Source organism: Acanthochromis polyacanthus, chromosome 2 (assembly GCF_021347895.1).
Source record: "Acanthochromis polyacanthus isolate Apoly-LR-REF ecotype Palm Island chromosome 2, KAUST_Apoly_ChrSc, whole genome shotgun sequence".
Lineage (NCBI taxonomy): Eukaryota > Metazoa > Chordata > Actinopteri > Pomacentridae > Acanthochromis > Acanthochromis polyacanthus.
In genome coordinates this window covers 8,519,474-8,543,258 of record NC_067114.1, presented here as the reverse complement: position 1 = coordinate 8,543,258, position 23,785 = coordinate 8,519,474, and the positions used below count along the sequence as shown (strand labels likewise).

Here is a 23,785-nt window from a genome sequence, read left to right as displayed (position 1 = left end):
ACAACACAAAGCAATTAGAAAATCTACCACATTCAGAACAACACAAAACAGTCAAAAATGATAACAAAAGTATGTTTGAAATTTTAAATACCTTTCAAAGAAGGATGGGGAGCAGGCATTCATTGACATAGTCATAGCTGATGAGTTCTGGCAGTCCAGGCCATCCAGCATAATGTCAGGGTAATCCTCCGCACTACATGAGGGCGTACGTGGAGTCTGCATTACTTCCTCAAAGCTGGGGCACGAGATGACAGATGTGGGTGTGGGAACACCAGTTGGCCTGTTTTGATCTGGTCTGGGAGAAGCAGGCAGGTTCTCCTTCATTTGGTGTCCAGCCAGCCAGTCCTTTGAGTTCTGACTGTCTGGCTGGAACTTCCTGCTTGGAGACATCATTTGAACTGGAAGTCCCACATCCTTCAGCTTCTTCTCTTTAAGACCAGATTCCAGGCTGTTGGATTTCTTTGATGATAGTTCACTGCGGCTTTTCCGTACTTCCTCTGCAGGCTTGGTTTTGTCTTTGAGTTTAGGATCCCCAGACTTGGGTCTCAGCTTCTCCATTTGCTTCATTCTTTCTTTATGTCTCTTGTGGCGCTCTTCAATTTCCTGGTCTTTTAGACTCAACATCTGACCAAAACTTGTCATTTGATAATCACCATCCACCAACAGTTTTTCACGTGGACGGTTATCTTTCCGCACTGTGTCCTTGGACTGAGTGAGCTTTTCATTTTCCTCCTTTACTTTAGATTTACTGTGGTCCATTCTGATGTCTTTGTCCAATGCATCCCGATTTCTGTCTTTTTTCATATCAAATTTTGGGCTTTCTTCTTTTGACCTGTCTTTTAGAACAGTGACTTGTGGGCTGTCTTTCAACCCTGACTTTACATCCTCTTTGGAGTGTTTAAATGACCCAAAGCCGTCAATGTATTTATTTTTCTCTTCCTTCATTTTCTCCTTATGTTTCTCCTTTTTCTTTTTGTCCTTCATCCTGTCACTGATGACACCAGTTGATTTGTCTTTGTCCTTTTTGGACATCTCTTTTTCAAATTCCAGTGTTTTATCAAAGTCATCTTCGCCGTCTCCCTTACCTCCATATGGGAATGTGTAAGGGTCTGCTTCGAGAGGCATGGGCTCTTTCTCAAAAGGTAAACTCTCTCTGCGGCTGTAGGACTCTCTGATCTCCTCTGTTTTGTCACGTTTGTCTCCTTTGTCCTTCTTCACCTTTTCTTTGTCCTTGTCATGGCTTTTCTTGGATGAAGATGAGGAGGAATGTCGATGCCTCTCTTTCTCTCTGAACTTGTCCTGCGGTGTAGATATGGACAGGGAGTCTCTCCTGTCCTCAGACATATCAGTCAGGCTGATGGAGTCATAGTAACTTGTGAGGACTGGCTCGTGACCTCTGTCAGTGAAACTATCTGAGGAGATTTCACTGTTCTTGTCATTGGAGTCATCCTTGTAATCATTCATAGCCTCCTCTTCCAGTTTTTCTAAGAGGGACTTCTCATTCTCACCACTGCCTTTTGAGGGCTTCCTTTCCTTAGAATGGTCCTGCTTGTCTTTATATTTGCTCTTTGTCTTTTCCTCACTTGTATCCCTTTTGTCCAACAGCTTCTGCTTGTTTTTCTTTTCCTGGTTTGAGTCCACTGACATCCTGTCTTTTCTTTCCTTATGTTTCGCATCCACAGAATCTTTCTTGTCTTTGTTGTGTTTCTCGAGGGAGCCTTTCCTCTCTTTACCTGTGTCAAATGTAGCTTTATCTTTCTTCTTTTCTTTGTGTTCTTTGTCTTTTGCCTTTTCTGTGTTGTGTTTAGCCTCTGCAGAAGATTTTCTCATTTTTTCTGAGGGGAAGTGATCGAGCTCGTCCTGATCAGGTGTTGAGTCTTTCCTGATGGAGTCAGACACAAGCACGCCACCATTATAGCTGCCTTCGTCATCATCGCTTTCGTCCGTGAATATGTCCGCTATATTGTACCAAGTTTTCTCACGAATTTTCTCTGGCTTTCTTTCCTCTTTCTTTACCTCCAAGAAATCCTTCTCCCTATCAGCATGCTTGTCTTGAGAGGCCTTTTCTTTCTTGTCTTTTATCTGTTCCGAAGACATCTTTCGATCTTTGTCTTTGCCATGAGAGTCTTTGTGTTTGTCTTTGGCTCCCTCTTTCTTGTCTTTGGTGCCACGGTCTGCATCTTTTTCCTTGACAGTTTTTTCTGTGGAGCTTTTCTCACTCTTGTCCTTCTCCTGATCAACTCCTCTGTCTTTTGTTTTCTCCTTGTGCTTGTCAGCTTTCGTCTTTTCTCGCTTATCCATTCCCTCACCCTTCTTTTCTTTCTCCTTTCCAGAGTGGTTTCTTTCTCTGTCACACGATTTACCGACAGCATCGATGTCTTTGAAAAAAGTATCATTGCCATATTCATCTCTTATGGATTCCTGTTTGATTTTGATGTCTTTTCTTTCCTTCATGAAGTCATATGAGTCCTTACGGTCTCTGCAGCTGTCCAGAGAATCCTTGTCTTTTTTGTCCTTGACTGTTTCTGTGGACTCCTTCCGCTTCTTTTCTTTCTCAACTGAGTGGCTGGAGTTTAGTTTTTGTTTTTCAGACCAGTCTTTTTTCTTTTCATTTGTCTTTTCTGAGGAGTCCTTGTCTTTCTTTTTAGACGTGGCTTCCTTCTCCGATCTTTTATCATTGTGGTCCGATTTCTTGTCCTTGACTTTGTTTTCTTTCCTCCTCGTCTCCTCCTTAACAGTCTCAACAATTAGCTTAACAGAGTTGTTGGCTTTGTATTCCTTGTACTCTTTGACAGGAGCGTCCCAGCTGTCATCTCCATAGAGGGAGGAGCCCGAAGACATCTCCGAACCCCATCTGTCATGATGGTCATCTGAGGCACTGAGCTTTGTGTCCTCCAGGTTGAGGAAACGACTGTTAACGTCATAGCTTTCATACTCAGACTCTTCTTTCTGTGTTTTGTCTTTCTTACATTTCTCCTTCTCCTCCTTGGTGTTTTTCTCCTTGTCCACCTTTAAATGCTTTTCCTCTTTCTGCTCACTTTTCCTGTCTGCCTTTGAGGAGGACTTCTCCTTGGACTTTTTCTTTTTCTCCTCTTTGTGAGCCTTTTGTTTATCCTCCTTGGGTTTCTCCTTCTCTTTGACATTTCTATCCTTGTCAGATTTCACAGGTTTCTCCCTCTCCTCCTTATTTGTCTTGTCCTTGGTGGAGTCCTTAGTTTTCTTGTTTTTCTCCTCTTTTGCTGTTCTATGCAGGTCCTTACCAGACGACCAGTCCTTATCCTCAGACTTGGTTTTCAAAAGTCTATCATCCTTTTTTGAATGGTCTTTTTCGTGTTTGGATAATTTGACCTTGCTCTCAGCTGGCGATTCAGACTCAACGATTAGGGACTTCTGCCTTGAATCATCAAAATCAAAAGAATAGCTCTTGACAAATTTCTCATTCATATCTTGATTAAGCACTAAACTAGGAGCTTTGTCCTTTTCCTTATTTTTGTGCTTGTGCTTCACTTTATGCTTTTTCAGCACTTTACCATCTACATCGGTTTTGGAGACCGCACTCTCTGTAGTGGAGTTTTTGTAGAGCTCAGAATTTTTCTTGTCTATAGTATTACTGTGCACGTTGTTGTTCTTCTTTTTGTTTTCCTGCGCTTTCCTCTTAATTTGTTTTATCGACTCTACACTGGAATCAGCAGAGGAGTAGTCAGACTCACTGGACAGTCTTGTTCTGACTGAATCTGAGAGAGAACTGACGTCTGACCATGTAGGAGACGACACAGTCTTCCAGCCATCTGTCCTCCACTGCTTTGGATGCTGTTCTGCTAATGATGGTGCCTGTTTCTGAGAGTTCAAGTTTCCATGGGAAGAGGAGGAGGATGCATTAAAGCCAGGAGATTCTTTCAGATTCGTTGCAGAAGAGTCCTTTATACTATTTGAGCCCTTATCATCCTCACTCTCCATATCTCCACAATCAGAGTCAGATGTACAGAATTTGTCGTTGACTTTCCCAAACCTGACTTCTTTACTGACGTTATTTTTACTCTCCTTCTTTCGCTTCTTTTTGACTTTATTCTTGTCTTTTTGTTGTTTAGAGCTCATGCTGCCAGAGTCTCTAGTCTTGGTATTTGTTTGCTGGGCTTGTTGCCGTGGCGTAGGCGCTGGTGTGAAACACAACGTCCTATCATCCTCGTCTGAACTGTTGCTGTCAGAGATAATCCGCCTGACAGTTTTCTTTGGTGTGAGCGAGTTGCTTTTGGAATAGGTTTTAACCTCCATCTTGGGTATAGAGATGAAGCTGTTGGTCTTGCTAATTGTGTCCTTGCGGAAGTCTTTTTTCAAGAGGTGTTTGTCGTCCACGGGAGGGACACGCTCCTCCTCATCGTCCTCATCAAATTCGTATTCATCTTTGATGGGCGTGACGGCAGATTTAGGAGGGTCTGCAGTTTTCCCTTTTAACTTCAGGCCCTTCTCAAACTCTGAGTCTGTGTTATTGCCATCGACAGAGCTGGACGGGGCAAATGAGGGGGCATCTTCCTCCTCTGAAGATTCTGTAGGATGTAAAAAGAAACACAATCAATACACAATTTAATTCAAAATTTCAACATTCATACTCATCGACAATCAAGTAATCAGGCAACCCAAATATCTAATATCACATACCTGATGAGCTTTCTTCACTTGAGGTGTAAGTGCCTTTCCCCAGCAACAGATTCAACATAGTTGGAGAGTTGGCGACTTTGAGTGGCGTTTCACCTCTCCTGTTGCTTTGACGTGGGTCCCCTCCATACCGTAGTAGTAGTTTAACCACCTGAAATGAATAAAAAGAAATAGTTCACTCAAGTAAACTGCAATTTAATATGTGATAGCATCAACTTCTCCTGTGGTTCAGACTTTAGAGGACAAAGGAAACAAAATGAATTTACCAGTAACTTTGTAGTTATTATTTGGCCATAGAATAAAGTACGAATAAGCACAAAAAACTGATCTTACTCTAGCCAAACTGTTTGTTGGATGGTCATAACTCCCCTCCTCCCACACCTTTCTCTTAGCAGAATGGGTGGGAGGTCTCTGTCGAACCGTTTCAGCAACTTTCCAAAATCAATGATCAGACATTTACACCCACTTCATGGCAGCTGTGCAGAGGTTAGATAGTTTAGTGGATTGAAATTCTCCCTCCGGCTCTCTTTGTTCATTTGACACAAGTCTATTTGAGGCTTTTTTTAATAGTTGTTTTCCTTGTCTTTCACTGACTAGAAAGTCCAAAGGAGACCGTCTGAAAATCAGTGCAACAACACATCTCTATCCTCTCTACGGATTTTGTCTTATGAGCTTATTCTGACACATCATAAACCAGTCCTTACTGTCTCTGCCATCATTAGCTTTTCCATTTTCAGAGTCTTATGATAACTACTGTTGCTTTACCTTCCAAGTTTAGAAATGTTATTTTGATCTGAAAAATGTTGAGTAGATTTGGTCATGAGCTGTCTTAGCTCAGTGCATTGCTTTTTACCTTGAAATGTCCATTGTTGGATGCATCATGTAGAGGGGTGTCATCATCCAGACCCTTGGTGTTGACCTCTGCTCCGGCTGCCAGCAGCTGCTTGGCCACATCATAATACCCTCTGTTGCACGCCTCATGCAATGCAGTCCAGCCTAAACACAAAGAGAATTACTGTATAAGAAGCACATACTTCATATGAGTGAATATATATTGCTGCATGCATGAAATAAAGGACAGTGTACATAAAGCGCCTCTTACCTGCAAAGTCTTTTACATTCACATCAGCTCCCTCACTGATGAGCTCCTTAATGCGGCGTACCTCTCCACGGATTGCTGCTCTGTGCAGTCGAGTCTCTCCTCTCTCATTCCGTTTATTCACTTTGTCTTTGGTTTTAGATGCAGAGTTTGGCGTTCCCTTCTGACCCAGACTGGACTGTGACTGATGCTTTGGTGTTGTGTCTGTACGTAGGAGATGAATATGTCACTTCAACACTAAAACAGTCTGTTACTGCATCATTTTTTAGAGTTTGCTTTAATTTAGTTTCTGTCTCTGCCCACTATTTCTATCATGATAAACAGTGTGTTTAAACTGTTTGCAACCAGAAGGGGGCAATCACACACAACGTTGAGCAGCAAAGTGGTTGGACCTACTTTACTTGAGCTCATTTCATCACATTTACAAGATTAAACTCAAGCCTTAATCACATTTACATTATTGAGTTTGTACAGCTATTGTCCCAAATGATATTTGAAACACACTCACTTAATCTATGTCCATGCCTCCAGGCACGCAACAAAGAAATTAACATATAAATAAAAGTGGCTATGCATTGGTCCTCACACACCTAACTTTTTCTCAAATGTCAACATTAAGCGAAAATGATCAAGTTTGCAACAATAATGTTATTTTAATGTCTAATAAATTCATGGCCAAATTCTATTGTCTACAAAAAATAAATGCATAAATTTAGCAGACAGTAATTTTACTGAATTATCATCTCGCAGCAGAGAGGACATCAGATAACAAGCTAACAGCAACTAAAGCCTTGCAGGCTTTTTACATTTAAATGTCTGTTGTGATTTGGCTCGCATGCTGAGATTGCACCACAGAACAGTTTCATTTCCTTACATGCTGTATTTTGAAAAAAATAATTCCACTACTGTAAATGAATGAATACATAGCTGTTACAGCTGCTGTAACAGAACCATGTCTATAACTGACATCATATGTTTACATTGCTCCTGTAACAACAACTAATGTGGGTTAACCTGTGATAGACTCAAATTAAGCAGCTGGTTCTGTCCAGAGGCAGAGTATGATAGACATGTGACAAAAAACCCAGCAGGAAACATGACCAACAACCAGAAAATAAACAAAAACAATCAACCTATGCTTTACTCTCCACCCAGCAGTCTGTAAGCCCACCTATACTGCTCTCCCACACACACAGTCTACATATACAGCTTCCTCCCATCCCTTTTTCCTTGTCCACCACCCATCCACAGAATACGTGGTCTAAATGATAAGTACGCACCTGGACTGTTGACAGACTCCTCAGCTGTCATTTGCATGAGCAAGGCCACCTGCTGCCGCTCAGAGAGGGGGTACCCGGCCCGGATCCCTGGCATCCCCATTCCAAACGGCAAGCCCACCTTCCGGGTGTTGGTGGGCTCCTTTTTAATGCGCTTCCGCTCTGGACCTGGTTTCTCTGTAACGAGAGTGAGAAGCAAAGTTAATTTTATTGGCTTGCACGCATGCACACCACAACATGTTCATTCATAGATACACAAATTTAATTTGCTGAACCTGGGGGAAGGGGAGAGTAATAAGAGTGTTATTAGTGCCATAACAATAAAAGACATTTCCTATTATTGGGAATTTATTGTCTGTCTAGTTATGGCTGCTAGAAAGCATAAACATTTTATTATTACTACCATTATTCTGCAACAGTATTTCATATTGTTTAATTGAAAAGAAACTAAACCAGTGTTGATTTAATCTGACATACAAATTAAAAGTATCACCTATATTTTCTAAACATATCAATCTTTTGCCATTAATAACATTTTTAAAATGCATCAAATACATCCCAGCAATAGGACTGAGATTTTCTTGATCAATCCTTTAGCCAACAAGTAAGCAATAAACAACAACAAAAGCACTTTACAAGTGGTGCTCTTGAACTACGTACTTTGTCAAACCAAACATCAATAAAGCAAAAAGTATTCATGTTGCAATTAACAAACAGTGCTCTCTCTCTCTCTCTTTGACTTACTATAGCAAAAGTCTGCTACTTTCCTTGCCTGTCATCTAAACACACCTCAGTAGAAACAAAACCCACCACACTAGTACACATACTAAATACTGTGTATGCAGCTTTGCATGTGAGAGGTTTGTTGGTCGCAGTGGATGACTTTTGTGTTATTGCCCAGCTATCCCGAAGGAAGGGAGGGGCCAATAAGCAGTGTGTTTATGTCTGTCTGTCTCCAAGCCAATCAGCCAGAATCGTGAAGAGAGGAAAGAGGGTGTGACTTGGCAGAACCGTGGTTATTATGAAATAGCTGGTGTATATTTCAATTCAACATGGCCTTGCCAAGGTCACCACATGCCTGCCTGCCAGGATTACTGGAGACAGTGTGCTACTGGACAAAAGCAGCTGCTCCACAAAGACACACCCAGCAATTATTTTCAGTGGCAACATACCATCTGATGACCCATACAGAAGGGTAAAAGCTGCACATGACTGTAAGACTTCATCACTGAGGGGGCACAACTTCCACAGCAAACACTTGCAACAATACAGACGCCTACCACGAAGAGAGAAATAGAAACAGCAGCTTCAGATGTGCATGTACGGAGGCACCAGCAGAGCAGTGGATGTGTCTGAGCCTGATTTCTGTGGGTCTTCTCTCATTCCAAGACTCGCTGCATTGCTCAAGGCCACAAACACACATGTAAATAAGGCAAGAAGGAAGTATGGCCGCTCGTGCTTCCAGAGTCTAAAGACTTTCCAGGAAAATATTTTTCCAGTCACAAATACAGAGCTGATGAACTTTCACTAACATCTGTGAACACTTACAGCTAATGTACCCTCCACCCATCTTTGATACACTCTCACGTTCTCCAAAGCATTTGCCATTTAGACACATTCCTTCTGCTAAGACTTTAACAGCGGGAACCACAGAAGCAGTCCAAACATGTTTTTTTCAGAAGCAGAACAGAGAAAGTGCTAAGCTAGCTTTTCCAGGCTATGTTTACAAGACTGGGCAGCAGGAAGGCAGTTATTACCCTGATGCACCCACAGAGGACTGTTACTAAACATACAAGGGCAAAATCTCTAATATAAGATTCATCAGCTGTGGCAGAAAACTGACCTGGTTGTCTGTCTAAATAAACATTGTGCAGTTTTTCACAATTCAAAAACTACACATTTATTATCATATACAACAATTCAAACAATTCAGCTTTAAATTTTGAGGTTATCCAAGCTAGACAACAACTAGAAATTCAACAACAACTGTGTACAAATGTGTGCGATTTCTTTAAATATGGTGACAACACAGAGCTACACAGAACACAATCCACATGTTTATAAAGGATGTGATGTGGTTTTTCTTTCATAAGGTTTGTGTTTGGTGAACTGCAATGACAACAGAGGGGAAGATATCAAAGATGGAAGATCAAAAATGTAAAGACGGCTTGATTTAACATGACTTTGTAAATGTAAGTCTACAGTTATGCATCACTATGTGAGTAAAGATAAATTTAAAAGTAACGTAGATTACCAAATTACACAAATTAATAATTTCACAGCAGTGTGCCTGCTCCCACAGTATTCATCCAGTCTGTCGATTGGATGTCTATTTAGGGAACACTGCTAGGGCTTTTACGTGTCTCAGTAAAATGATATTACTCAGCTTAAAGACAGGGTTGAAACCTTACTCTCCTTACTGCTTGAAACTTGACGAACAAGATAAGAGAAATGGAGAATGACAAAGGAAAGCATGCTAGCACGGGATTGTCACCCCATGAATAGACTGCCTACCTGAGCCAGGGGGGGGAGACCACATCAAACATGAATGTCAGGTTATAATAGGAGGTAGATTTTGATATGGCAAGCAGACAATACTACAGTGTGACTGAACGCCAAAACAAAGAGACTGTCTGCTTCAGTTAGCCAATAGACGCGACAAGAAGAACCACTCTAACCAGTCTGACCAGGTACGTTTGACCGTAGCACGACAGAGTGCAAACAATGTTCTGTTTAGGGACTCATAAAAGTTGCATAAACAGGAAGTTAAGAGAGAAGAGGCAGGAAGTGGCCAACAGGATGTTTTCTCAATGCTTTGTACTGAGCAAGAAGACTAAATATACTGTATGAACCAACAAGGCTTACGATGCTCTGCCTGTCCTCTCTGCTCAAGTGGCACATTTGTTACATATTGTTTTAATCAGTTGCAGTCAGTGAGTATATCTCTACTTTATTGGTCTTATTCAGAGCCACTGGCAGTCTGGAAAATTCTGTGTGTTATAACCTGTCTAATAATCTGTACACACCTCTGCCTCCTTTCAAAACCCACCACAATTACTGAGGCGCACAACCCACCAAAGGGCAACTAAATGAGTTTGTTACATTTCAGCTTTTTGTATTTTCTAAATAGGCATCCCCACTACCCTACACAATTATTTCTAAAACTGCTTTTTAGTGTGTAAAGTATAATTACAGGATTCATTTTGACTGTCACTATAGCCGATCACACGATAAAAACACAATGTTTACACTGTGAGGAAAAGTTGCATTCATAAAATGACTTACTGACTGTCAGAGCAACAATGCTGGAATTACTCTTCACACTGAGTTACAAGCAGAGTAATAGCAAAACAAAGAAAAGCAGCACGGGGCCACTCAAAGTAAAAAGAGCTGTGTATGTTTGCTCCTTATAAAATGACAATTATTACTAAACAAAAATATGAGGATGAGGAAGAAAATCTTCAGATGCTTTGGTATTGTTTAGGAGATTTAGGGGAGATTAAACTCGTCACTAGAACAAAGCTGATAATGCTAGTTATTGTCACATGTAAACAACATTTTTTACGTTATCCTTCATGGTGTGGGCGTAACCTTGATCTGACATGGCTGCTCTACAATCCATCTCTGAAGGCTAAATTCTGCTGCTGTGGATCGTAGTAACAAGGAAGAAACGGGGAAAGAAAAGCAAAAGGATGATGACCACAGGAATGAGGTATGCTGCTGTCTAGCAATACTCAGGAGGTGGTCAAGGAGGACTTGGCGACTCTACAAAGGAAAGGATGAGTACTGAAGGGCTGAGAGCTTTATTAACTTCAACTTTAATGAACCGCAGTGTGCTGACCACAGATGTACAGTGAATACATATTCCTGTCCCTGAACTAGCTCACTTACGGGCTCTTGTAATGTATATAAACCCTAAACACTTGCATGCTAATTAAAGGTGGAAATGGCAGCAATGCACAAAAACTACATCGGCATTTGTTCTGGTAGAATTGAGGAATGAAATACATTTAAAGTCAGTCAAAGATCAGGCTAGACTATTTCAGATAACAGTGACAAAAAATTGCATAAACTAAGCCTGAGTGATAAAACAACAATAATATCAATCAATATTTCAACAGAAATAAGGAAACTGTTCTATAACGTGTTGGCTAGTTTCACTTCTATGCAACTCCAAGTGTGCTCCAACTCATAAACAGCCCGTTACATCCCACAATAACAGAGCATACTATGAGTGACATGCAAACAGCCAATCATTTAACAGACTGCTGCTTGGCTGCACTTTCATAATGCAATACAACAACAGAAGCAGAGTGGAAAAAATGTGAGCATGTGGAGAAGAAATTGTGGTTGAAAAGAGAGCAATCAGCTTGCCAGTGTGGCATTCTTTTAAAAAGTCTGATTGAGACCAGGACACCGCTGCACGTAAACTCTTCAGGAAAACTATTTAAACCAAGGGTGGGAATACAACAAACTTATTGTATCACCTTAACCACTTCCACTCTTTGGAGAAAACAATGTACCAACAGTCTTAACCAAAATCTCAAGAAACAGCCTGCAGAAAGTCCACAATGAATGTGTTCAGCAGCAATACTGTATAACAAAACATCTAAGCTGGGTGAGTATATAACCCACACACCAGTATTACATTGCTAGGGATATACTGCCGCTCGTGTGGCTGCAAGGTCTGGTTTCAGAAAGTTTCTCAGCGAGGTTTACGCTGTACTATGTTTTCAGAAGCTGCAAGAGCGGGACACACTGAACTTTATTCCAAGTGTGAAGAATTCCAAAAAAGAGAAAGTTAACTAGTTTGCCACAAGCTCCAGCATTTGGTTGAGTTGTACGTATGAGCTGCATATTATCTTCACTTTTTTCTTCACATTTTATCTGTATGTAATTTTAATTATGATTATATGTACTGAAATGACAGATATGATCCTGACATAATTTTCCCTTATATTGCTTATCCCAAACCTTAATAAACAGAATAAAGCGGGAAAATCTAAAGTAGTGTGGTTTAATTTAAAATACCCCTCTTTCTAGTGGTCTTTACTAAAACAAGTTATTTAAGAAATATTGATTATTATCAATTATAATGACCGATATAAAAGATTTCTATCATGATAACTGTGCAGCTATATCACCCAGGTTTAGGGTAAAGTAAATAAAGTCAGTGTTTTTTGAAAAAGTCTACTTATTTAGAGCCTAGGACAAGGATGCACAACATCTTGGTCAATGCTAACAGAACCTGCAGCCAAAGGCTCTCTCCACCAGCTCAAGCCACAGAGCAATGGATCTTTGGTAGAGGGGTGGAGCAGAGTGGGCGGTGGGGGTTGTTACCTGTCAGAGGTGTAAAATTTGGCAGAAGGGCTAGACCCAGCAGGGTCCAAATTTAAAAGGCAAAGCAACAAAGTGAGACTATAAAACACACATGCAAAACCAACTCAATTTAGTTATGAAAGGTATGCAGAGACAAAAATCAAGACCAACAACACACAAGCAAACACATCTCTGACCCTGATTTAACTATTAGGGTAGCCACTGCTGACACAAAATAGCTTTGTCTCTCTGGTGCAATATAACCTAGTAACCTTGGAGTGCCAAGATCCCAGGTGAGTCCAACTTGGAAACTGTGTGATGCCATTATCCAGGTAATTGGACAGGTCTCCATATTTTGTGAATGTTAGAAACTGATAAGATACAGTTCAGTGCAGCATAAGTTGCAGAGATGTAAAGTTAAGTGAGGGACTGGAAGACACCACAGTCCAGTCACATCAACCTATTAGCATACTAATAGGCTGTCCTGCGATTGCTCCTGAGAGGAGAGTTCACACCTCTCCCTCACTGTAGGGGTGGAGTTGACCTCTGTATAGGAGAGCTGGTAGTCTAAGAAAGCCAATAGGTGGGGGCGCCTGTAATAGCACAGAAAGCATTTGTTCAGGGAGCTCATATAGCTCAACTGGTTAAGCGGGCGACCCATGTACAGGGGCTGGTCTCCGATGCAGCGGCCCGGGTTCGATTCCTGCTTGTGGCCCTTTGCTGCATGTCTTCCCCCTACTCTTCTCTCCCGTTTCCTGTCTGCCTTCACTGTAACTATCAAAATAAAAAGCCGAAAATGGCAAAAACAAAATATTTAAAAAAAGAGAAAGCCAATAGATAAAATATATGAAAACAGCTGATGAGACTAAAATAGTAATATACAACAAGGGAATATTATCGTTGACAAACAGTTCATAAAATAATCTTACAGCATAAATACAAGCAGGTAGAAGGCATGCACAAAATGACACATCCTGATTTAAGATTGTCAACCAAAGGAATAATGAGGAAACGCGTCTCAAACAAACATTCCACTTATTCATAATTCCCTTGAGATACACTGTAATTACACACAACCTCACATGTCTACAAAATACATGTTCAATCGTACTAAACCTAACCCCAAACCATAACAGCCATCTGTTTCAAAAGACTTTTAGCTTTTCTCTCCTGTCTGGAGCGGAAAACTTTTTGAAAGTGTAATCACTGAACATAAACCAATGCAGCAAATCAGCCAGTGCAGATGATGAAGGCTGTTACCAAAGCCTCTGAGCTGAACTATTAACAACAAACTAAATCTTGAACTGATAAAGCCCAAAGTCAAACAAGCATGAGTAGTAGTCCTTCTCCCCCAATTAAAGAAAACACAAAGCCAGATTCTTACCAAACCCACACCTGGTCAGGCCAGCATGTTATACAAATTCCCACTTAATTAAATCATTATTTTGTGTGGTCTTCCTCCTCTTTTAGACTGCAGTTGTAGGTAAAACCTGTTTTGTCTACCACAAACGAAGCTAACTCAAAACTAGAGCTGCAAGCGCTTTCACTTCACAAAGCCCAACCCCCTTTTACACACCACAGCTAACTGCTTCCTGTCAGTTTTATAGGAAGTGATGTACTAAACTCCATTCCTCTTTGATTCTAACTGCAAAGTCACATGTAGGTGTAGATGTCAAAACTAACGAGTAAATACAGTCCAATATTCTCTTACCTGAGTCTGAATCTTTCTGGTCTCCATTTGCTCCAGCAGTGAAGGGCAGCTTCCTTTTAGGGGCTTTTTCTTTCATCTCTTTAACCCCATCACTGCGATCCAATTTGGGAGTCTTGTTTGACAACACTTTATCCTGTGAAAGAGACAAATTAGAACATGACAACATGACAATAAGCAATGTGATTTAAAGGTGAAAGAAGTTTTTGTCAGGGTAAAAGTGGAAGCACTCTGATTTAAATGTCTACTTTTTTCATTAGGAGATTGTATGATACGCTAAAACATAATATTTGCCAACAAATACAGACACTTTTGAACTATCCATGCATCCTGCAGCCCCTCCTCATGTATTTAGTCACATTTACTGTCCTGACTCTTTTAGCCATTACGGGCTTTTCAAAGCAAAACTTTTCCATTAAGTTTCTTCCTAGATTCCTGGCTTGCAGGCCACAGCGAAAGAGCCAGGCGCACAGAGAGGAGGCTAAGCTGACGCCGGCTCGGCTCTGTGGTCTACAGCTGCTGGAAACAATCACAAGCCCAACCGTATCTGCTATCAACAGATGTAAATACTTATGTGTTTGTCCAACTTGTTTCTTTGCTGCATTGGAACCTCATTGTGCTAGTGACTTGTTTATCTTTACTAAAAGCTTTACAACAGTTAGGACTGAAAAGAAGATGTTTTAGAGTTGCATATAATGGTTTCTTGCTGGGTTGCAATTTCTAATTATTTAACGATGAATAAATCAGTATCTTTTTGTTTTCTAAAAAAATGTAAATAGAAAAAGAATTCAGTTCACAAGTGTAATGACAAGAAAAAAAACTGAAGTGCTCAACAAAAAGCTTAGACAAAATGTTTGATTTTCTTGATAAATTCAGATGACTAAGGAGTGAGTAAACCATGGCCCACAACAAATAAGAAAAACCCAGTGCAGATAAGCATCAGACTTGTAAGTGAATAACAGCACATTACAATTACAAAACAATGTAAACAGAGCTACATTAAGGAAAAACCCATACAGAAAACACTTTAGGACAACACATAATTGCATTGGAAACTGTCAAAAGAAAGTTTTATAATTATGGTAATCCTATTTTCTAAAAGCTATTTGCATTGAATGTATTTAAAATGCTTAACCAATTTTAATGGACATATTTATGTGACTTGTGTTGTGTGTAACTGTATTCATTAAGATTCAGGAAAGAACAGAATCAGTCTTGGCACGTACTTAAGGACTGTCTGCATAAAAAAATAACATCCATACAATACAGTTGCAAACAAATGCTTAAGCTGTCACAAAACAAAGAAGGACGTGCTAGTAACAAATTCATTTCTAAATGAGTGTAAACACGCATGGAAAGCATGTAATGTGCAAACTGAAAGTAGCAGGGAGTAGTGAAGTGTCACATCCTTTCACAAAACCAGTCACCTATATGAGTAACACTTAAAGGGTTTTTATCACCTCAGTAGACAGAGGCTTTCTATGTTTCTCTGCATCACAGGAACTAGACTTATTCAATGTACTTTTTGGGGAAATTTGTGTTGTACCAAGATGCAGAACAGCTGTGAGGAACTAAAATAGATAAAGTTCAATATGAGTGTGTCATCACCAATTACTGTCTGTGTTTAAAATCTGTAATGATTACACGATAATATATTATGTAAAAATAGTGTTGTGCCTTTTGTACTTACATTATCTGTCATGTGGAGGTCTGGTCCATATTGTGCAAACTAAATGCATCCCCCTGAAATTCAATTATCGATACCGCAATATTTCAGGCAATGACTGTGCACGCACAATTCAGCTGACACCATCTGTGATAAACTCTTCAGGAAATAAACATTACAGGATTAAGCACTCAGTGCAAAATAGCAATGTCCACAACTGATGGATTCGATCCATTGTGAATCCTTGTTGTGTTGCTCAATTTCTACTTCTGAAGGAAATGCTCAGAAAATATGTAACCACATAACCACACTTGGTATAAGGCCATGATATTTTTAGTCAAGGTTCCCGAGTACAAAAGGTTTAAGGTCTCATAACGGGGATGCAAGAGTGAGTCAGATGTAATGTACACACATTCACTTCACTTCATTTCTCTGTCATACCTTCTGTCCCCTTCTCATCTATCTCTATCCTCAGGGCAGGTTTGCTATTATGTGTCAACTATCTGAACTCCTCCCCCTGCCCTGCCCCAGTCATAAGACTATGATGTCATGGTACAGTAGAGACAAACAGTGTCAGCTACAGTGAGCTGATCTCTCTCTCTCTTTCTCTGTCTCGCCTCCGCTTAGCTAGACAAAGCCTTCTCAAAAAGAAAACACAATTCAAGCGAAAGTATCATGCACGCATTTTGGCATGTGCAGAAGCCACAGTACATCTAAGCATCAATCTTTCTTTCTTTATGAGAAGAAATAAAAACATACAGTTAGAGCTGAGCTAAACTGCATTGGCATAAAATAGCTAAATCACCAAAGTGTATCTCCAAAGTTAGACAGGGCTGTTTTTGCTGAATTAAATGTAAAGAAAGCTTTGACAGCTCGAGACTTTCCTTAGATCTGCCTTCATAAGACACCCTGTTTGGTGGTCTCCTAGCAATGCCTGCTCTTTTCATCTCACTCCGTTTTCCACCCACCCCTGTGCGCTTCATTCCCTCCTCCCTCCATGCCAGAGTCTGATGCAATCCTTTGCAGAGGGCTGTAAATCCATGCCTGCATAAGCCTGTACCTCTCCTCTCCTCGCCTCTTGGTGCTGCTGCTGGTAGCTTAACGGTTTGTACACACTGTGACATCATCAAGCTGCGCCAAACATTTAGTTCCACTGCAAACAATGCGACTGTATCGGTGTCAAATTAAGGGGACACTTCCTTCATAGTTGGAAATTCAAGAGCGCATATGTCTTAAGTGACCAATAAGATTATACCATTAAAAATGTGTCTCTGGAAAAAGACTGAGAAATGCATCCTACTTTTGTCTGCATTCCAAGGATGCAAATGTTTTTTGTAGTGTCCAACAATGCATTATACAATAGTCCACCTTAGGATATTAAGGTATTCACGGTTAAACTAAATATATGAAGTAACCTGTTTTTGCTTTTTTTAAACAAGAATTTGAGTTCGGGTGTTAATCAGTCATTGGCAATTACATCACAAGAGTAACAGTGATTAAAATTCCCATCAAAGTATATATTTTCATTAAAAGTACAGAAAAAGCACAATAACTGATATTTGGTGTGACAACTTTTAATTTAACCATTTTTTCTTGGTATACAAGCACAGGTTTTTTAGGATGATTGAAAGGTAGGTTGTTAAAAGTATCTTAGAGAACTTGCAACACGGTTTCTGTGGATTCAAGCTGTCTTAGTGTCTTCTGTAATGCAAATATGTAATGCCAGAATGACTTTGCTGTCCTAGTATATGGAAAACGTTGCACAGAGAGGCAAATCTAAGCTCAACTACAAAGTTTTACCTCATTGAGATATGGCATTAGACCCTGGGGAACTTTCACAACATTGCCTTCTACGCATATAAATTAGAGAGCACCATGAAGAACAACGCAGCATCTCTGAAACTAGTAAACATTCTAGGAGTATGCTGAAGGACACTGATACCCCATTCAGACTGACACAGTGATGCAGATAAAACGTGTATGAGGCAATCTGGTTGGGTCAGCCAACTATCCTTCCCTTCTCTGCTAAACAAGCACTGTATGGAAGTCCAATGCTGCCATTGCTATCAGCAATGGAAATAAACTCAGTAATACAGACATTTAAATCGCACTCAGCGAAAAAAGTGTGGTAGCAGGGGAAAGAAAAAAGGTAAGAAAAAGGAGTGACAAATAGAAGCAGAAGAAAAGGAACGTGCATAGACTGAGGGCAAAAACTGAAATTGAACTTTAATCTGGTAATTATTGGATGTAATTTAGTGTATTTCTCAGTTTCATCAGTGACACATCACAAGTGTCTGCTGCCTAGTAGTGACATTAAAAAGAGACAATACTTTCTGCTGTACGGCATGTACCCAGGCTGTCCAACTGAAGGATGTCCCCCAAACTGTAAACAATTTGCTCTATAATTAATGATCAGACACTGTGATTTAGTGTTAGGTGTCAAGGACAAATAGCAATTGAAAACTGATTTATATGCTGCATACAAACACTTGATTATTGGGCACTGTGTTTATTTTTAGGTTTTTCCAGTCTTACCTTTTTCCCACCCTGCTTTTCCACCATGTCGGTGTTGAGTGGGAAGTGGTCCAGCTGGGGGGTTTTAGAACCCCCACCTTTGGGCATCGTTCAGCTCTCCCCACGCCAAGCTTCATTCACGCTGCCATTGCATCGTCATCAACCGTCTGGAACAAATAGAAAGACAAAAAGAAATGGTGGGGGGAGGTTAGCACCTGGCCACTACGTTTCATTGAAAACACATTTACACACGGCCAGACAATGCAGCCATTAGCGGTACACCAAGCACTCTATTTTCATCCATTACACCCCTGCTCAGGAGGAAGAGCATTTAAGAGGGAGGAGAGCTGCAGCTGTGGCAGGCAAAAGGCTTATCTGTTCTCCAGGCAGAACTCAAAGAGGAAGCAAGATCTGCCCAAATACTTTATAACATGTTGGAAATCACTGTTAGTTTGAAAGCAAGAGAAAGTATGTTTATGCAAAACAGAGACACACTACTATATCAGCTATACTACAACTAAAGCTTTAATATACTTTAATTTAGGAATAACAACATGACAGACCATGAAAGATTCTGCATAATGTTGTGGGATACTGAGTAAGTTCAGAACAGATGAGGAATGTATTTAAAAACATGACCGGCACATTTCAACAAAATTCCAAACAGCTACTTACTGCCATAGTTCCCTTCTAACTGTGGGCCTTACTCAGTGCCAATTCATGGCATCCCTTCCATAGTCACTAAAGAAGACACACCAGACCAACAAACAGCTACTTCAGCTGGTATGAATGACTGTTCTATAGGCTCATGATACAATCTGAGAATTCTGTACAGTATGGTGTAAGCTGTGTTCTCATTGTCTACTTTGTCCTCTGTGCAAGTACACAACAATATGTGGCATTACTATCCACTGCCTTCCTTGGTCTTCTGCTTCACAGGGCCATGAATTAATCATACATTCCATCCCTCAATTCTCTCCTCCATAATGCACTTTCTCTTCTGAGTGCGTCCAAGTATGATCATCCCTGTGACTGACTGAGTGAGTGAACAGATGAGACCATGGCTACATTATTTTTTTTGCTCTACTCTGAGACACTGGCACTCCTATCTTCCCTGGCGCCACTTCCATCTCCTTTCCCTTCCCCTCCCCCTACCCTGCTTCCCTTCCCTTCCCTCTGCAGTTATCCTATTCAAAGACTGCTATTTATATCCCTCCAGTCAAGTCAGTCAAGTAAAGACAGCCAGCCAGCCAGCCAGCCCGACAGGCACACAACTACGGTGGACGTACTGCCCCCCTTTACTGCCGTGTGGAAAGAGAGACACAGCAAACCACAGACCCCTTCCTCTCGCCTATGGGTTCATTGTTTCTCCCTCTTTGCTACTGGTAGGCACTCAGTGCACCCTCCCCCAGACTCCTACCACTCACCACACCAAACAAAGTGACAGGAAGGTCGACTACCCCGAGAAATAAACAAACCTTGCAGCAACACACAGACACACACCTCAAACTGGGTCAGCTGTGCTTCTAGAACAATAATCTCTGCACTATTTTGGGACTACTATGATGGACGGTTATAGCAACACAGCATTTCGCTGATATGCGAAACGCAGGAAAATGATGTTTGCAAGCTAGCAGCCATACAAAGGCACACATAGGGAGGAAACCCTGTTCATAACCACAGGCATCATTTCCTTTGTAATTCCAGCCCAATCAAAAGATACATAATATCTGCAGTGTGTGTCTCTGAGTGCGTTTCATTCAGGGAAGTGTTGTAATCACTAAATAGTTGATTCATTCCATATGTGCATTTGTGTGCATGAGTGTTTTGAGTACTCTGAGTGCAGTAAAGAAAGCAATTCTGTTCCGCAATAGAAAAGAATGTTGCTTTGTGATGAAGTCAAGCAACAGTGTATCACTTAGTTGCCCATCAATAAGAAAACAAACAAAAACAACCTACTGTGATTTGTTCTTATATTACCAATGCTGCAAATACGTTTATCACATTTTAATTGCTTAGAGTGATGGCTTTACTTTTGAGCAACCTACATAACCCTTAAATAAGAAACACGTTCAGCATATTCTACGTGATACAAATGTCACTTTGGTTGCTATGTAGGTGCATGTTCACATAAACACATTTTCAGCAAGAGCAAATGGTGAGCTGCACCATCAATACCAAAGAAAATTACTAATGTGCAACGTCGACAAAACTTAATACCAGCCTTTATATGATGAGGTATAATGAAAACCAAATGTTGCAAACTTGGCAACCATTGTAAAAACTACTGCCAAGCATGTGCTTACTAGGTTGGATTTTTGTATATATGAGTGATGGATCATGAGTTTGAATATAGTGGCTGCGAGGAAAAGTGGTGTTAAACACGCTAGCCCAGCGAACAAAAGGACTTTCACACTGTATATTTAAGGTTTATGGTGAAAAGGAATTTTATGTACAAGTTATGAAGACAAATCCATAAAAATATAAATTTGAGAGAAATCCAGACGCTGCTGACCGTTGCACCTCTTAATCTCATCTTCTCTACATCTGCTCAACACCATGGGCTATGTAAGCACATGTATTACCTGTCCAGTTACTGTTGTGTAAATGATACCTGCATTGAAATCATGTTGTCTGAAAGTCATTGCCTGAAATAAACTAACTAACTAACTAACTAACTAACACCAGAGCAGCACTGTTGAGTTTTAATGTTTTATGTATGACATCAGTCAAGTTAGATGTGGCCATGGAGATGATAACTTTAGATAGGAGTGGTGAGAGGTGAGCCAGAGAAGCAATCTCTTCCAAATGAAAGACCAGACTTGCAAGTACACCTCTCCATCCCTTCCGTCTCACTTCAGTGTACACACACACTTTTCTTTCCTACGTCCCTCGTTCCTTTTCCACTTCATCCTCCTGTAGCATCCTCTCTGTTCCCTGAGCCACTCCCTCTGCGGTCAGATAGAGGCCAACACTTCAGCATATTGCAGCATACTGTGTGCACACTCACAAATGCGCTGGCACACACCACTAGCACACTTACATTGGCATTAAGGTTGACTTCAAGACTGACAATGTGCAATGATTCTAAACCTACAAGCTAAAAACCAAAACCACCTCTCCTTTGTCTAACAGTTCCACATGTGGTGAAACTGTCATGCTAACGGAGCACTGGCAATTTGATTAACAGCAAATATTATTTTAACACTTAGTATAATTTCAGTAATATAGGTCATGCGTCCAAGCAGCTCTGCAGCTAGAAGATATTCTAACTAGCTGTACCCTCCAGAGACAATTTAATGAATAAATAGGTGTAAATGTACTAGTCATACTAAATAACAATACGTGCAGCTGTGGGTTTATTTCTCTAAAAGCCCCGTGCATTTCACAATTATGTTAGAGCTCTAATGTGCATTTATGAAAGTGCAAAGCATTAACAAGCACTATTTTGTTTCAGATTTTTGCTACACTAAAAGGCCACATACCTGTAACGTCAAATCTCGACGTCTCAATGACCAATTGCTACCATATAACCCGATTGCAAGCAATTCTGCTACAACACACGGCCTTGATTTTAAAGAAAGGAAACAAAGCAATGCAACAGGAAAACATGAGAACACATATAAACATAGCTGAGAAGAACTAAAGGTACAGGTGCAGGGATAAAAAGCAGTTGTTTGCTCCAGCCCTATGCCACTCCTAACTCATGACTCTCATTGTACACACAAAAACACACCCCAAATTTTCCACACTGACAGCTGAACAACACAGCAGCTGCACAGAGGGATGGGCACGTTGCTCTGTCTGTCTGTGCTTGTGTTTGTGTGTACTTTGTGGCGTACCAGCTCTATTGCATATTGCACAATCAGATACAAATCAACAGCACACTCTTTGGCAGTCATTCAACTCATATCTTAGCATCACACATCTACACACTCTTACAATAAATAGTAAAAAAAAATGCTATACAGGTCAAATGTCCTCATATTGGAGACGGTCATGGGCCCCAAAATGTTGTTTTTTCTTGCATTCTGAACACAGCAGCAGTCCCTTAAACCAAAGCCTACAAATATGCCCATGCGGAGACAGTGACACAGCTTGTGTTTTGATTCATCATCTCCCACCATTGTACACTGATTATTTAGAGGATTAGAGACCGTGCTAAAAAATGCAACTTTGCCTCAGCAGAGATGTCACAATGCCTTAAAACCTTTAGAAGGAAATACTGTTTGTCTGGCAGTATTTATAAATCCGGGTCAAGTCTAAAGGTGAAAAAGATGAGTTGCAAGTCTGTTGCAAGCGAGAGGCTCTTTCCCACCTTTTCTTCTGGTCTTTTTCTATGCTATAAATTTTTTTGAATTTTATTGGATGGAATATACTTTCAGTTGTCAAGTTTCATCATGTTTCATGTTTTTAATTGCACATTCACGTAAAATATAGTACTGCAACTTTCCTTGCTCCACATAGAGATTTGTTGTTTTTTTTTTGTTTGTTTTTTTTACCAGGACACAAATCACAGATATCCACACCTTGGCAAAAGTTAAAGGGAAAAATAAGGGGCTGAGTAATCAGTACTAGGACAAAGCATCTATGTATGCGTTAGGGCCAGACAAATGATCAATTTCAAACTAGACTGAAGATTTTTTTATTTTTTTCATTAATTGTGGTTGTCATACAATATTTAAGTAACCATACTTTTTTCTTACATTTTCGGAAAAAAAAATGAGAATGTTCGGTTATACCTCTTATTACCACATAGTCAGATGTAGTTGTGTATACATTAACAAGGCAAGTCATTTCACATACTTAAACAGCCGTTCTAATATATTTCAAAACATGATCATCAGCTTACTGTGACATTAGAACTGTACCATATCATTGTTTACCCTGTAGTCTATTGACACGGTATGCAGGAAAATGGTCTATAGAAATGGCGTAGCTTATAGAGAGACAGCAGCAGCAGCTAGCTAGCCTGTTTGGTGTGCAAATAAAGCCAGCCAGGCTCAGCTGCTGTATCCTGGCAACCAAAGCCCAGCTTGGCTGCTCAGTCCCTGACCTGGGCCCATTCACTTCATTATAAACCTGTGTAGCGAAGAAGAGACCGACACATGAACGCACACACACAAGCATGTGCTAACGCATGCACAAGCACTGAGCGGAAAAATGCATTATGCTACAACAGAAAATGCATGCTTACAAAAGGAGCTAAGAGAGGGGCAGAATTACTGCGTGCAGAGTGTCGTATGAAAGACTAGTATATAGTATCTATATTTCTTAGGGTGAATGCCAAGTTCCTACATGAGCTTTCACAGTTTTGAAAAGTATATAGGTTTAATATGCTGTGCCACATATGTGACACACTACGTTTTTCTATGACTGCATTGTATTTTTAGCAAAAAAGTTTTTGGATTTGAATAAAACAGGAGTACATCTCAATTTCTCATTTCATTATCGTATTTAATAAAAGGTCCTCATACTTAAATGCCGATATGAGCAGCCAGTGTTAGACGAGGGCATCTGGAAATGACAAAATATATTTGAAATGTGAG

The 23,785-nt window shown here is 40.4% G+C and overlaps 1 protein-coding gene across 2 annotated transcripts in view; it reads right to left on the bottom strand.

The window, feature by feature from the left end:
- ankrd11 (ankyrin repeat domain 11) overlaps window positions 1-23,785 on the bottom strand; it is a 105,739-nt gene that overhangs the window by 8,468 nt on the left and 73,486 nt on the right. For both annotated transcript variants that reach the window (XM_022201336.2, XM_022201343.2), the window contains exons 3-9: window positions 18,258-18,403; window positions 14,060-14,192; window positions 7,033-7,206; window positions 5,756-5,956; window positions 5,507-5,649; window positions 4,657-4,804; window positions 92-4,544 (exon numbers count right to left, since the gene is read on the bottom strand). In XM_022201336.2, coding sequence (XP_022057028.1) covers window positions 92-4,544; window positions 4,657-4,804; window positions 5,507-5,649; window positions 5,756-5,956; window positions 7,033-7,206; window positions 14,060-14,192; window positions 18,258-18,344 — 5,339 coding nt within the window. In that variant the 5' untranslated portion in view covers window positions 18,345-18,403. The remainder of the gene's footprint in view (window positions 1-91; window positions 4,545-4,656; window positions 4,805-5,506; window positions 5,650-5,755; window positions 5,957-7,032; window positions 7,207-14,059; window positions 14,193-18,257; window positions 18,404-23,785) is intronic.